A 15,700-nucleotide genomic window follows, 5' to 3' on the forward strand; every position below is an offset into this window, starting at 1 on the left:
TGGAAGGCTGTCGGTTAGCGCTACGGAGATGTGTTAAAGTTAGGTGTCAGGACGTCGAATGTCTCCGTACTCTGTCAGTTTTGTGCCTAGTTATTGCACTTTCTGACTGTATATAGTATCATGTTACAGTGATGGAGAGTTACTCTAAACTCGTATCCATATGTCCTTTTCTATTTTACATTATTATTATTATTATTATTATTATTATTATTATTATTATTATTATGAAATGACCCAAAGGCAATGTGCCTATCGAGGGGTTCATTTGATTGAAAGAACAGTAGATGTTGATGTATGTACAAAGAGAAGTAGGGATTGATGAGGAGAGAAATGGGGAAAATCAACTGCAAGGTGGCGGAATTCCGTTGATTGCATAAGCATAGCTAGACAAACAAGTTTTTTGGGTGTAAAAACAGCAACCTCGATGATGAAGACAACTGGGAAAAATATTCATTCACAATTACGCTCATGGAAGAGGCTGTTCGCCTCCATGATGAAGTAATGGAAGTACGTAAAGTTCGCACTTCCGTGTTACAACAACCGGCTATACAATTGCGTAGAGAAACTCAACCAGCTTAGGAAGTTTCGCTCTTACCAGGCCACCACCATGCCTGCGATACCAGGGTGGCTGATGCAGCGCCTTACGGCCAAGTAGAGGTGATAGCTCTCACAACCAATGCCGGACAAGGGGGCCAACCTCGTTTTAGCACCTGCATCCATGTTACCCTACCCCGAGCTGTGAGTACGCAGGCAAGCCTACAACTACTCGGCCAAAGCGGTGATCTTGCATGATGAAGTACAGGTCATTATTCTTCCACTGTACATAGCAGTGCTGTATTAATTTAAAACAATTACGCATGGCAGATTCTGGCCGACCTATCTGTTTTTCTGTCTGTAAATCACCTACTAGTAGTTTACCCGCTTGTCCATTTTAGGCATATAATAATTATGTAGCAAAGAAAAATCTCTCGATTTCTTCCAAAAGTGTTTTTCTCCAGTTTCACTGACACCAGCGATGTTCGTTGCTTGCCTTTTGTTCATGAAGGATTACGCCAAGGGAGTTTTCGTCCCAAAATAGCTGCCATGCTTGGGGTGGTGATGTTTTGCCTAGCAGTGGCAAGCGGATCCACTCTTCCATGCAGCCGCCAGCTCCTGATAACAACAAACGGCGACGTCGAGCTGCACTACGCCTGCAATTCTCCCGGGATGACGCAAGTCCCGTCGATTCCTGACAACGACAAAACCCACACTGTCTCCCTGTAAGTCGTTGTTGTTTTTATGTAAATTTAGGCCATACGCTGGGATGTGTAACAACAATGCATTTCTGAATATCGTCAGACCATTTCTATTGTGATACTTCGAAGTACACATTCACCAGCTTTATCGAATTGCTGTTGTTCTTGGAAATTAGAGGCCACATGCCACGTGCTGCTCTTTTTAAAACTTTCGAAATTCTCAGTGAAGTCCAAATTTGAAATTGCTGTTGTTCTTGTTGTTGTTTAGCTTCACTTTAACTCACCATAAGCACAGGCAACATCTGCCTGCTCATTGCGCGTATTACCACAGTTTTCACAAAAAAATAATGATGAAGACAAATTTAAACAAGTACATGTAATAGGAGGACAGAGAAAGTGTTTTTACTCCGAGTTTCATGCACTAAGCAATTATCAGAAAACAGTAATGAGAAATCTGGATCAGTATTGGTTTATATTATATATTCACAAAGCAAAGTGTAAATAGCTGCAGCATGGCGCAAATCTAACATTTTGAAGGCAAATTTATATATAGTGTATACTAAAGCCCTCGTTTACACGACACGACAACGATTGAAAAGCGTTTTCATTTCGTGTTTGAAACCTTTCTGCTGTGCACAGGAAAACGATAAGCAAATAAAGAAAAAAAAAGCGTTTTTAGGTGTTTACAAGGAAAGAAGGTACGGAACTGCTCACTCTATGCCGCTGGAAGGTCGTTAAAGTGTACTTGAAAAAAATGCCACTTTGCCGTCATCGCCTGCCACCTGGAGGCATGGATCGCTTGCAAACGAAGTTTCATGAACGCCTGTCTTGTTCAGCGTCTTGTTGAGTGCTGAAGGGTCTGCCCCAAAATCTGATGAAGACGTCGACCTTAGCTGCAGATGCAGCGAAGCAGGGGGCCACAAAACTAAAGCTTGTTCCGTCGATAATGCTCTGCTTCAATTTCTAGCTGATTTCTTTGCCTTTCTAGTGGACAGAATAAAATTGAAAAATTCCTCTGAGAAGCGACAATTTTAATGACGCGGAGGAAGTACAAATTTACAGGCAACTCTTGAACCTTTGTACAACTTTGCTGTAGAAAAGGTCAAAATTGTACGCCAAATCGCTTGTCGCATCGCAAAAGTTGAGCAAAGCTCAACTTCTGCGATGGCCCAGTTGCGTGAGCTGCGAGATGGATGCGATTTTGGGATTTCCTGGTTTTGCGGCAGTTGCATTGCATGTCCCATCGCAAAAAAGCTTTTGTGATTACCGCTTTTCAAGAGTTAAGTTGCCTATAAATCTGTACAAGTTTTACCAAACCGCGCGATTACCATGGTGACGTACTCACCTGCATTGTACTTCACGCCAAATCAGCAAGGCATCGTCGCATCGCATCGTCTGTACCTATCTGTCTGTCCATCTGTGTGTCTCTGCCTCTGCTTCTGCGTTTCTGTCTCTCTCTACAGTTCGCTGCGGAGAAACGGCTTGCGATTCCTGCTTCCAAACTCATTCCAGGGCTTGGTGAATCTGCGCCATCTGTAAGTGGGCGTTGCGGGCAAAGTTGTTACAAGCCATAGCGTCCATATGTGTAATCATTTTGCTTTCCCTTCCATGTTCAAGTCGTACACTAGGAAGAGTAGTCAAGGGGATTTGGTGGCACTACCCAACGACATGGGCATTTCTGTGTGCACTAAACGATTTCGAGCATCTACACATACTGTCCATGTATCCCAATTGTGGGGCTGCAGGTGTCGTTACAGATATTGTCGTTATTAAGAATTACAGCGGATACTACATACTTTTCCAAAACCCAAAGGATATACGTCTTATGGTAGTTTCCACAGTCCGTGTTGGTGCGTGATTGAATTCATTAGTGTTCAACGATAGCCTATTGCACCGGTTCCGAATTGATCGCAAAATTTCCAATTCACCTGCCAGAACTACGACTTTTCGATTTGGTGCTATTGATGCTGCAAGTGCATGTAAACAATGATGGGCGCATACATGATGTTTCCAGAGTTTTGTGATGGAGATCACGAGTACAGACAAGATCCAGTTTTGTATTCACATGGACGTTATTTCTCTGAGATTTTTCACGCACTAAGCGGTCATCAGGAAACAGAAAATTAATATATTTGCAACACTCTCCAAACGGTCTTTGGGACGTTATTGCTGTCCTTAGAGGATTCCTTGGCCTGGGCTCAGCCCATGTAATCAAACATGCTGAGTGCCAAGATGGCAATGTACTGTATTAATTTCTCTCTTTCTTCCCTATCCTGTGGCTATCTCTCTTCCCCGTATCTCTCTCTCTGCGTCTCTCTCTGTGTCTCTCTCTGTCCCTCTGTGTGTCTCTGTCGCTGTCTCTATCTCTCTCTCTCTCTCTCTCTCTCTCTTTCTCTCTTTCTCTCTCTCTCATTCTCGTTCTCTGTGTGTGTGTGTGTGTGTGTCTCTCTCTCTCTCTTTCTCTCTCTTTCTCTCTATCTCTCTGTCTCTGTCTCTCTCTGTCTCTCTCTCTCTCTCTCTCTGTCTCTCTCTCTCTCTCTCTCTCTCTCTCTCTCTCTCTCTCTCTCCGTGTCTCTCTGTCTCTCTCTGTCTGTCTCTGTCTCTCTCTGTCTCTCTCTCTCTGTCTCTCTCTGTCTATGTCTCTCTGTCTATGTCCGTTTATGTCTCTCTGTCTATGTCTGTCTCTCTGCGTCTCTGTCTCTCTGTCTGTCTCTCTGTCTCTCTCTCTCTCTCTGTCTCTCTGTCTCTCTCTGTCTCTCTCTCTCTCCCTCTCTCTCTCTCTCTCTCTCTCTCTTTTCCCTTGTCTCGGCTCGTCCATTTCCTATCTGTTTTGTTCCATGTCTGTGGTTGTTCCATAGGGATCTTGAAGACAACAACATTCTTGGTCTTGTGGACGGTGTGCTTGATCCTCTGGTCAACGTCGAAAGGATGTAAGTCACTGACTTCTGTGCACTCTCTTCAGACACCCACGTATGTGTCAATTGATATGTGCAAACATTCTAAAATAACATCATGCCCTCACCTTTAGGTCATATTCTCCTTCGAAGTGACGTCATACCCACAGATGTGTGTCATGCTCATCTCCAAAATGACCTCCTACCCACGATCGTAAGACATCACTTCAAGTAAAAACTATTTTCAGCACATAGTTGTTTTCGGCCTGGCCATTTTTGTCCTAAAAATAGATGTGGCTGAAGATTTGTTTGCGTATCAACCCTGCTATGATAAGAACCATGTCTAGATGTGCAGGGATCGCAAAATGAATTGGACTAAAATGCTGAGCAACCACACAGGATGAAAAGCGAAAAGATCTTTCCCCTCGTGATCCTCTTTCCTATGTATACATGTTGGCGCAGTACAAGTGTCAGACTAAACAAGTGTTGAAAGCTGTATTTTAGGTTAAAACTAAGATCTTCAAGTGTTGTGTGTATTGTGAGGATTTATGTGAAATTTTAATTTCGGCTAGCACATTTCGTTAATTTCTTACTTTTTAGACGGTGTCCATGGCGGTTTGGAAAGAATTTTTGTACATTTTCTATAGGGGAAGGACGCAGGACTGGATTAAAGCAGTTTTTATTGCATTAATTTTATTTGCTAAGATGGTTAATTTATTGTCGTTGCAATTTGGTGTTGCGTTGCATGCAGCGACTTCTCAACCAACAAAATAAGCTACATCACTCAAGGTGCTTTTGCTAAGAATACGAAGCTGCGTACCTTGTAAGTACTTGGAAACGACTTCATTAGTTTACCATGGATGCAATACCGATAACAGGAATGTTTTCCCCACTTTGCCATGATGGCAGGGAGATACGTTTTACGGATATGAACGTCATTTTCAGAGAATCTTACCATGAAAAACAAGACCAAGATTGAGGTAAACGTTCAGGGAAATAGTGAGTTTCTGCTCTACGGTTCGGGAATGCGATGCAAAGAATCCAGCGAACTCTCTTGGCGTTCCCGTAATAACGTAAGGAAATCCTGTTCTGCTCTACGGTCCACGTAGAGAAGGCACGTGGAATGTGTACTGGGAATTTTCCCTTTCCATATTTGACATTTTTCTGCCTGCACTCGAATGATACCCAGCAGATCCGTATGCATTTTCTTTGCGTGCGCCACAACGTAGAGAACCTCATCTACGCGTAGAAATCTGGACCCCAAATACGCGAAGCCGTGGACTCTAACCCAGACACCTGCTCTCTACGTGATTTCTTTACGTTTCACATATCGCAGAACATCTTTACTGTCAACCGTTTACTACTTCTTTTGGATTTCATTACGTGAATTTAAAGACAGTCCAAACTTTAACTCGGATTGTGAAATGCGGATATGGATAATAAGGTACAATAATCATACGTCATGTTGAACCATTTGTTGGAGTGCATTGCTCTGAGCACCACAACATATCTCCGCCTGACAACTGGTTTGAACACATCTCGGGATCATAATCCAACAGTTATCCAACTTACGGTAAAAAGTTGCGCCTATCATATAGACACGGGTTGAAATCTTCTTGAAAAGTTCTTAGATAAGCCAGAATGGACTCGAATGGAGAACGAAGGATAAATTAAAGCTCAATGTGATTTCGGCATGTGTATCAATGTTTCTCATCCCAGGAATTTGGATAGTAATCTGCTAAAGAGGATTATTCCAAACACGTTCCAAAGCCTTCCTTCAAATGCGTAAGTACCGTTTTTCCATGTTATCATTGGGGAGAAGAGGAGTGCTCTTGCAGTTAGCATTCCCTTGATGAACATGGATCGAGCAAATGGGATTTTCGGCCTCTGGCCATTTTGTTGTATGTGGTATCTAGTGAATCGTGAACTTGTTGGGTTTGAAATAGCGATGAATTGGGGCATGTTCGATTGGTAAGGATCGGGATCAGGATCCAGATCTCAGATCCATCGGATCCTTCAGATTCAACTGAACACCTTATTTTGGACCTTGACTGTTGCTATGTTGACAATGGCGCTCACAAATCACCCAAAAGGATGACCGTCGTATTCATCGCCTCCGTCGTACAAAAAGTCAACAAGCTCTATCTCCATCCACGTGCGCGTATCACAATGTGTACAAAAATGGTTTTCACCCGCCATATACGCACAAAGGTCACATTTGGATCCGATGGATCCGGGCAACCCTGCTCCCCGAGGTGGGTTGATCGGATCCAAATCCGAAGGATCCGGATCCAGATTCGACCAATCGAAAGGGTGCGAATCCAGTGGATCCGGTGGATCGGGATCCCGATCCTACCAAACGAACATGCCCTAAGATTAATTTTGCACTCATAATCATGTATAAAACAATTATAAAAATGAAAAACATGAAATTCCAGAGCGTTTTATCGTAGCATCATTTATATCAGAAGTATGAGCTTATGCAGTGAACATGAAAATGGCAGCGGTAGATGAATGTGGCAGCTGTGTGTATTCACAAGGAATGGTGATTCTGTATTATTTGACGCTATGTGTAACCGCAAGCTACTATTTGAGATATAATTCTACTTATATAACTGGTCACCTACATAACTGGATGTTTTATTGGTTCTTACCATGTGACGATGTTCAACTGATGATAGTCACGAGGAAACCTCTGTAGACCGCTGAAGTATAGAACTCTAGGATCATTCTCGGGTTTTTTCACTTCCCAGATACATCGAACTGAGTGATAACCCACTGGTGCAGGATCATCTGCTGTGCAAGGGCCTGTACTACGGCAACAAGCAGTTCACGTATAACTTGAATTGGATACTGGAGAGGGACTTTCTACTCGGTGGAAATAGTAAGTTTTTTCCTCTGCCAGAACAGCGCGTTTGTTTGGGATTGCACCTGTTCTAGGTCAGCCAGAAAATCTTCTGCTTGCTCTGGTCTCGAGGCTGGAGAAGACCGAGCTTTCACCTTTTCACAGTATAAACCTGGGGGGAATATCGATGGTCGTGCCAAATGATCAAGTGCATATGCTTGTGGGTTGGACTCGCTGTACCGTACAAAGTGACTATTGTGACCCATACACATTTTGAAGAATGCACCAAGTTTGGCACATTTTTCACAAAAAAATGTGCTCTTTTTCTGGAGTACCGTTTGGTTGACAGGAGGCTGCTCCATATGCACCAGCTGTTCGATCCTGTTCTAGATCATATCAACCGAACACACTCTAGGTGTTCCGTGAAGGCTTGTGCTTCAAAATGATGACGTCGAACACGGCTGACAACGCAGGCTGAAAAAAGTCAGGGTCCCCGTGCTCATAAAGGTGTTGGAATAATCTGCAAGTTTCTCATTGTGGGGTCAGTGGACTGCTGAAAGAAACAGCTTTTCTAGGTGTCTTCTAGGTATGTCACAGCTTCACTCTGCCCTGAAGAATGGAGGACAATGCTAGATGACTTACCTCCCGAAAGAATACACAGGGGCGTAGCACCGGCTACAACTGGTACGACTATGGCCGTATTACTTTTCGAAAAGTGTTGTCCGTCCGCAACGTGCAAAATCGTAATAAAAAAATCAGGATCCATCGATGCGTATGCGCATCAGACTGTGAACTTTTTTCTAGACTCGTACTCGTAGATCTGCAATGCATCTGCAATCATACTGAGTCCTGTACTCGACTCGACTGCACGCTGCACAGTCCCAGAAATCAGGGTTTTGTGTCTTTTTTACAAATATTTCCCGGGGGACGGCCCCCTGACCCCTCTCCAACACGGCCTTTGGCCGCGCCGACCTTCGGTCGTACCACTTCCAAAACCCCTCCTACGCCCCTGAATAATGAACAGGTAATTGGGACTGGGTACTTCGAGTGATGTCTCTACTCTCAACTTGCACAAAACCATTGTGTAACATTTGAAATTTTCAATGCTAATCACCACATCCTGGATGTGCAATGGTTGTTTGCACCCAGCTGCTATTAAGTTGACTGAATATCGAATAGCGGAAGGTTTAAACTCGGATACTGAGCCAGCAATAAATGTAAAAAAAGAGAAGAAACACATGAGAACGAGTTATGCAGCAACTATCCACGATTGTAACAAGATGATAAACGGTCAGAAAGTGCGATAATAGGGCACAAAACTGACAGGCTACTGAGACATTCAGCGCCCCAAGACCTAGCTCTAACACATCTCCAGTGCGCAAGCCAACAGCCTTCCAACTTGGAAGGTTCATGGTTACGTAGGACCGAAGAGGGGATAGTTGCTGCATAACTCGTTCTCATGTGTTTCTTCTCTTTTTTACATGAGTGGAAAACAATCATGTTCTTTCTTTACTTTCTACATACTAGCCCATTTGTACCATCTTTCTACTGAGATGGGAAGCACTATAAACGTAGGAGTGCTAAGAACGAGGGATGTAGAGAGGATGTGGAACAGACTCCAGCCAAAAATGAAGCTGAGCAAAATTCCAGAACTGTACGGTGCCTCGAAACACGGCAATTTCGGGCCCCAGGAAAACTGGCATCGTACTTTCCGGAGCATACACCGCACTGTGTGAACAGAAAGTTGATGCATGCGGCTTATACTACTATGGTCAACTGAACCATGAAATGCATGGTATGTGACAAAGTCTTGGTAATTCTGCGTCCACTTCACCACCAGCATAGAATTACAATTAAATATTTTAAAAAACATTTTCAGTAATCTGATGGAACCTCTTGCTGCTGCTGTGGGGCATGTACATGTACATGGTCGGGCGCAGAGCAAAACGGTGGTGCTGTTGAAGCGGACGCAGCCTTTTCAGGGGCCGAGTGCTCCTGCTTACTTTCTTGTTACGTAAAAATCTTGGTGCTGTTTTTACTCCAGTGCGGCTTTTACTCTGGAAAAACGGTGTCTGGTGTCTTTCTTCTTCGTGGCCTGGCACAAGGAAAACATGGATGCAGTGAATGGGATATTCGGTCTTTGACCACTTGCTGGTGAGCTGATATACTCACCTCCCACAGCTTTAGGAGCTGCATCTGCGCCATGATCCTTGAAGGATGGTGGCGTTCCTACGGATGCGGAAAAGTCGGAATCTAGCCAAGTCTGACACGAACCGTGATTTTTTTTGTTCAATGCTCTCTGTTCAGTCACGTCACTCTGTAGTCAGCCATGCAATGAGTGGAGACCGGCTTACATGAACGTGTGTCCTGATGCTTTCTGCCGAGGAACGTTGGCCAACCACGTGTGCGTCAAAACACACTTCGGTAAGTGACCATTGGTGTGATAACCTTACTTTAAAGACCTGTATTGTATTGTATTTTATTATTTTACTTGGGCATTCCCAATAGACCCCTAACGACCTAAAGCGTGTTAGCTGGTAGGGCACAGCCATTCCCTGTAAGCATCACACATTCCACGAACTAACTAATACGCAGGGTGCCCCAAAGTGTTCAATATTCACATGTTTCCTTGCGATATATTCGACAGGATAGAATTTTTTTAGGAAGGGGTTTGCTTCCACACTGGAGGTTGCGATAAACATCGCCGAAATCACAACCAGTACTTCGTAGGATAGAAATTGACAAAAATAAAAATGATATAAAAGCACGCCAATATTGATATTTCTGACTGTTTTGATCTGGCTCTAGACAAGAAAAAATTGCTGATGCTTGTGGGAAAATGTGCTGCGCTTGCGTAGTTGTTCTTCCTGCCACACGTTCTAACAATAATGAAATGCCTTTTGTTGGCTCTTATGCCTGGATCAGTTTCGTTGACACATGTGTTAAGCCCATGGATCCTTCCTTAAGTGACATGCGAACTGTAACCATTAATATTAACCTCGATGGTGTGAACCAACCCGAGCATCACAACAAAGTGGGGATCCTGATTGCTCTCTTGTGACACTTTCAATATATGAGCCCCAGACTGATATCGATGCAGCTATCATCAGCGAGATCAGTGCACATCACCACAACAACATCCTCGCCCAGGTCGTCACCTTATTGATCTGTACTAGGGTGCCTGGAAATGATCAACAGCTTGGTTTACTTGTCCAACGTGTCTACAGCGGCCTTCTTAGCTAAGGATAGATGGTTCCGGAATTGAAACAAGCAAAATGGTGGGAGATTTGACAACAACAACAACAATACAGTGAAACCTAGTGTAAGCGACCACCGGGTTTAAGCGACCACCTGCTCTTAACGACCGTTTTCCATGCACGGTCAGTTCTACACAGAAACTGTGGGACCTGGTTCTAAAGACCACCTGGACTTAATGACCGCTTTTGCTTGCATCGCGGGGTGGTCGCTTAAACCAGGTTTTACTGCATCTTCGGACCAAGTAACCACTTGAACACATGCGTTTAACATCGCAAATACTTATAAAACAAATTGCTTTAAGGGGGCAGCCTGGTCGTAAAATCCCTGAAAAATGGAATTTGTAAATTCATATCGAGTGCTACATCAGTTGAACGAGCATGAATAGCTGCAAAATCTCTGAAAATCTTGTCTCGATCTGACCAGCCGTTCAAGAGTTATGGCCGAATATGTGCCCTTGCAAGGAAAGTTTTTTTGTTGCACGCTGTCATTTGTTGGCAGCACTGTATTTGAATGTGAGCAGACCGTGCGCAACTTGTCGTATCATGGAAACACGCGAAAGTGTGCAGAATTTTGCTCCAAGTCCAAAAAAAAGTCCAAAAAATCACGTTTTTAGCCACGTATTGGGCTACACGGCCGTGCAGCAGGACGTTTGCCAGCACCCTCGTGACGTTGCAGATATGTGGCTTGATTATTGTAGTTGACGTTGATTTAGTGACTTTGGCAAGTTTGAGTCGTGTCAAGAAGTCAGGTAGGATTCAGTACTAGGCAGTAGTGTTTGTTTGTTGTTTGTATACTTTATTTGTATTGTTGTTGTTTTTTATTTGAATTCGCAATACCAAACGGGCAATAAGCCCAATTACATGGAAGCGAATAAAAGAATGCTAAGAATGAGGCATTGGGGTGGATGTTATTTCAAGTGGAAAATACTGATCCCGGGAGGTACTACAAAATAAATAAGTACAATGAAAATCGGAAAAGGCCATGGTACTGTCGTTTACCATGCTGGAAGCAGCTACATGGAGAAGGAAAAAGAACAAGAAAGACGTTTTATCTCATGTATTGGACAAACAGAGCTAACAGGAAAAGACCGTTCGTTATGACTATACATACTGTCCGTGTGTGTGTGTGGGGGGGGGGGGGGTGCATGTCACTGTTTCTCTTCTTTTAAAAACGTTTATGGCCTGAGAGTGTACGGGTACACGGCTGCTGCGAAATCGGCCTGTATTCGTCCTGGCCAGCGGGAGAATGAGCCCGGCGTTGGCTTGATGTCGAGTTGGGGCCGTGGTTGCGGGCGTCAGCTGCTTTGAAAGCGCTGTACTACATTGGCCGTTCAGGCCGCGCCAGATGAGATCGAGGAGTCGGTAGTGTTGTGTTTCCTCGATTTTCCGGAGGGTATGCTCTCCCTTTGGTGGCTTACCGAAGATGTGGGTGGTAGGCTGAACACAGCGCGGATGGCACGGTTCTGAAGACGTTGGAGTTTCCCTAGAGCGAAAGCTGAGAGGGACGTGCTATAGGCCACACTTCCATATAATAGGTCGGGCATCACAACGGATTTTAGGTATTGGACCCTGGCCTTCTGGGAAAGGGATCGCCGGGCTCGCCACAATGCTCCGACTTTCCTGTTCACCTTCGCTGTAACATCGTGGATATGATGGTCCCAGGTCCGTTGCTCGGTGATGGTTAAACCCAAGTACTTGGCCGCAGTACAAGCAGGTAAGCGGGTCTGATGGCAATTTACAGCGATACTGGTTTGAGCATCCCTCCCACAGATGGACAGAACTTGACTTTTGCGTTCATTCAATATCAGGCCGCGGTTTTCGAGCAAGTCGGCCAGGGCAGTGACGGATGACGAGAGTCCCAGTGAAATAGTTGCCGTGTTGGAACCACTTTGGTACAGTGCAATATCGTCAGCAAATTGTATGCTAGGGGTCGGGTGAGCTACTGCAGCTACCGCTCGGGTGTATATATTGAACAAGATGGGCCCCAATACAGATCCCTGGGGTACTCCACTTGTGCATACTGTGATGTTGCTCAGTTCGCTACCAATGCGGACTTGTTGTGTCCGGTTTGTAAGGTAGCTAACGAGCCATTTCATCACCGTACCGCCAATTCACTAATCCAAACGAGAACAAATGCTCAATGACAAGGCAGCGAATATGTTTTATGTTACAGGGAGGGTTGGAGAGAAGATAAGGAGAAAAAGAGAGAATGATAAATATCTCAATGAAGAGCGAAGCGTTCTCAAAACTACAAGTAAGCCAGCGAACGACAGTTCTGTAACCCGCCTAATAAACTAGGTACTATTTTTCAGGCGTGCAATGGATTGTCATTAAAGCAGAAACAGAAAAATAATAATAAGGCACCCATTTTGATAGTCCAGGGGATGGCCCACGCCTTGTAAAGAGAAACGTGAGTGGTAGTCTTTGCCGATTTTGAGGGTATCCTGGATTTCCTTTGCAGCGCTGTGGAAATGGCTTGCTGTGGAGGTCCCAGCACTGCATGTTGTATCAAAGGTACGACCTCATAGCACGCCCTGAACCTAAAAAAAATCAAAAATTGACTTGGGTTTGTGGGAGTCTGTGACAGAACGCCCACTCCTGCCGTTGTGACAGATCCCAGGGCCACGTTGAAGGGCCCTACAGTAAGATCGGGCGCCGAAGAACGCAGGGGCTCGAGCGCAGCCTAGGAAAGTTCTTAAATTTTTGATTCTAGCCAGACCGTTCTTATTCACACGGCACACGCGCGCGGCGAGTCGAGTGACGTCATGACGTTTGTCATGTACATGTACATGACACATGTAGTGCAATGTAGTACTTCTAAACTATTGGGTGTCGTAAATGGGAATGACTGTACATGTAGCAGTTACTGTTTACACGTGTACATGACATGTACTCACCTCCCATACATGTACAATGTAGATCTACGTACAATGTAGATCTAGTGTTCTTAAATCTGATAATTCTAGCCTGGACTGTTCTTAAATTTTGCCGGTTTTCCAGCCTGGGTGTTCTTCGGCGAGGTGTTCTTCGGCGCCCGATCTTACTGTATCCCACCACCCATGGCTGCTTCTGGACGTTTTTTAGGTTTGGATCCCGTGCACGGGCAGAATTGGCTAGAAAATGTGGAAAAAATTGTTTTCTCTTGGGTGGCTCACACATCGGGGCACTATGCCGGAATTTTGAGTTTTCCGGCCTGTAAAGCCTGTCTGTGAGGCGCAAGAACTTTTAAATCATGTCGAGAGGGCCAGCATAGTGGCAGGGGTGTGTGGTGCAAATTTCACTTAAGGTGGCTGGGGCGGTACAACTTTTTAGGGGTCATTTTGATCACATTTTGACTGCATTTTTGAGTTTATCGGCAAGGTGGAGATGAAATTTGAAAATGTTTTCTGGTGAATCTCTGGAGAAGAGCCTTCTCTAGCCTCCTATAGTTTTATTTTTTACTTTTGGACAAAATTTGAAAAAGTTTTATGAAAGGTCCGTGAAAAAATAACCGGAACCTTTCATAAAACATTTTCTAATTTTGTCCAAAAGTAAAAATAAAACTACAGGAAGCTAGAGAAGGCTATTCTCCAGAGATTCACAAGAAAACATTTTCAAATTTCATCTCTGCCTTGCCGATAAACTCAAAAATGCAGTCAAAATTTTCCCAAAAAAGTTGTACCGCCCCTGCCACCTTAAATCCATTGAGAGACACCAACGTTACGGTCAATTGAATGCCATATGAAATTTACGACCAGGCTGCTACCTTAACAACACATTTCTCAAGTACGACTGAGGGATGTAATTTGAAACGTACTGTAGTTTCATGGCCCGGGTCAGGAAAAGAGGCTAGAGGAGGGGGGATCTAAATTGATTCTGTTGTAGGCCAGTGGTGCGCGTTCGGAGTGGTGTGTTAGACTGTTGATCGCTGGCTTTGTTGATGGCTTGCTTTGGACTGTACCTGCAGATCAAGCACTGGCAAGTGCGTGCCCACAAACATCTTCCGTACTCAAAATGGTCAGCAGCAAAGAAGTCAATTTCCCGGACGCGAAGCAGCAATGCCAAATCATCAGTGGCAGTCTCCCAAGTTGGCAAGAATTTATCTATGGCTGCCCGCAGCGGCTTCTTGCCAAGGTCCGTAGTCACTTGAATCTGCACTACACGCCTGTCGCATGGCTGGATCAGATGGATCCTTACGGAACTGCGTATGCCACGAACAGATTGACATACTTTCCAAACGCCAGGAAAATCTATTACATATGTTCAGTACACATGCCTTAGTATAAGGGGTGAAACAATTATGCCGAATATTGGAATACTCGTTTGGATTTTTCAAATAAAATCGTACTCGGAATAAATCAGAGTACTCGCTCATACATGGTACATGCATTTACCACAGAAATCTGCAGTTTCACAGCAGCAGTCGACAGACATTGATGTGCAGACTGTGTGGTTAACATTTGTTCACCAGTAGAGAGAGCCCAATTGACCCACCAACCAATACACTCGAGAAAAGGACTGCCGATGGGTTCAATCAGGGTTGTATCATGTGATTATTAAGGCCCTTGGTGTGCGATGTTTTAGGATATCAAGAATACTCGAATATTCGATTGGAGAAAATCAGAGTACTCGAACTCGGGATCTCAGTGCCAACTTTCACCCCTATTTTGTACTAGTGGCTGCATGTCGGTTGGTGCTACATACACTCGGGTGTATTTATTTGAAATTCTCTCAGGGACACGCAGCCGATTTTGGAAACAGGTCAGTCTTGTGTCATATCACATTCCCATCACAATGTATCGTTGCTGGTGAAATGAGCGATGACATAGGAGATCTTCGCGATGAGTATAATTATGTAGTTATACCCTAGACTCGGGAGAATGAAGTACTTGGAAGTCGACTTTACCACCATTAATCATCCATAGTTTTATCCTTGCTGTCAATCCGATGACCTAAGAGAACCGGCGCACTGCTAATGAAAAGGGGCCGATTGTGAAAGAAATGGAGTGCATAAGAAAGGAAACGGCAACACACGTTCTCTGTGGTTTAGAGGCAGCAGAACGTGTCCAGACCATTTGTAGAAGGCATTGGTTGGAGATGGTGGGGGGGGGGGGGGAGGAGGAGGAGGAAAGGTTGCGCACATCCATTTTTTCCATCAGATGCCAAAACCAAAGACACCGTTGAGAACCGTACACCAGTCGTATCGTATTTTTTGTGTTTGTGTGTTAAAGCCTGGTTCACTTTCGGCGCAACGCCGACGGTACGGGACGTAAGGGCTTGTCGGGAGGGCTGGGGTGAGCTGTAAAATCCTGTACGATTCGTACGACACGACATGCAGCAGTCGTTGCGACGTTCAAGGTCGAACGGAGCGAGTCATAAGGCACGGTCCGTGACGGGGTGACTTTCGGGCCTAATTATTATTTCTCGTTTTTCGGGACTTCTTTTCAATTATTTCTCCTTGAAAGAAGCGGAATAAAGTTCACAATACCG

At 44.5% G+C, this 15,700-nt stretch overlaps 1 protein-coding gene across 1 annotated transcript in view; it reads left to right on the forward strand.

Annotated features, from left to right (window-relative positions):
- The window catches only part of LOC135820568 (uncharacterized), an 18,411-nt gene extending 3,838 nt beyond the window's left edge, over positions 1–14,573 (forward strand). Inside the window, exons 2-9 of the mRNA XM_065333636.1 lie at positions 1,046–1,259; positions 2,699–2,770; positions 4,094–4,165; positions 4,881–4,952; positions 5,849–5,914; positions 6,883–7,013; positions 9,282–9,398; positions 14,178–14,573. Of these exons, the coding sequence (XP_065189708.1) occupies positions 1,046–1,259; positions 2,699–2,770; positions 4,094–4,165; positions 4,881–4,952; positions 5,849–5,914; positions 6,883–7,013; positions 9,282–9,398; positions 14,178–14,491 (1,058 nt within the window). The 3' untranslated portion in view covers positions 14,492–14,573. The remainder of the gene's footprint in view (positions 1–1,045; positions 1,260–2,698; positions 2,771–4,093; positions 4,166–4,880; positions 4,953–5,848; positions 5,915–6,882; positions 7,014–9,281; positions 9,399–14,177) is intronic.
- The last annotated feature ends 1,127 nt before the right edge of the window (positions 14,574–15,700 follow it).

The sequence above is a fragment of the Sycon ciliatum genome, chromosome 7 (assembly GCF_964019385.1).
Source record: "Sycon ciliatum chromosome 7, ocSycCili1.1, whole genome shotgun sequence".
Taxonomy (NCBI): domain Eukaryota; kingdom Metazoa; phylum Porifera; class Calcarea; order Leucosolenida; family Sycettidae; genus Sycon; species Sycon ciliatum.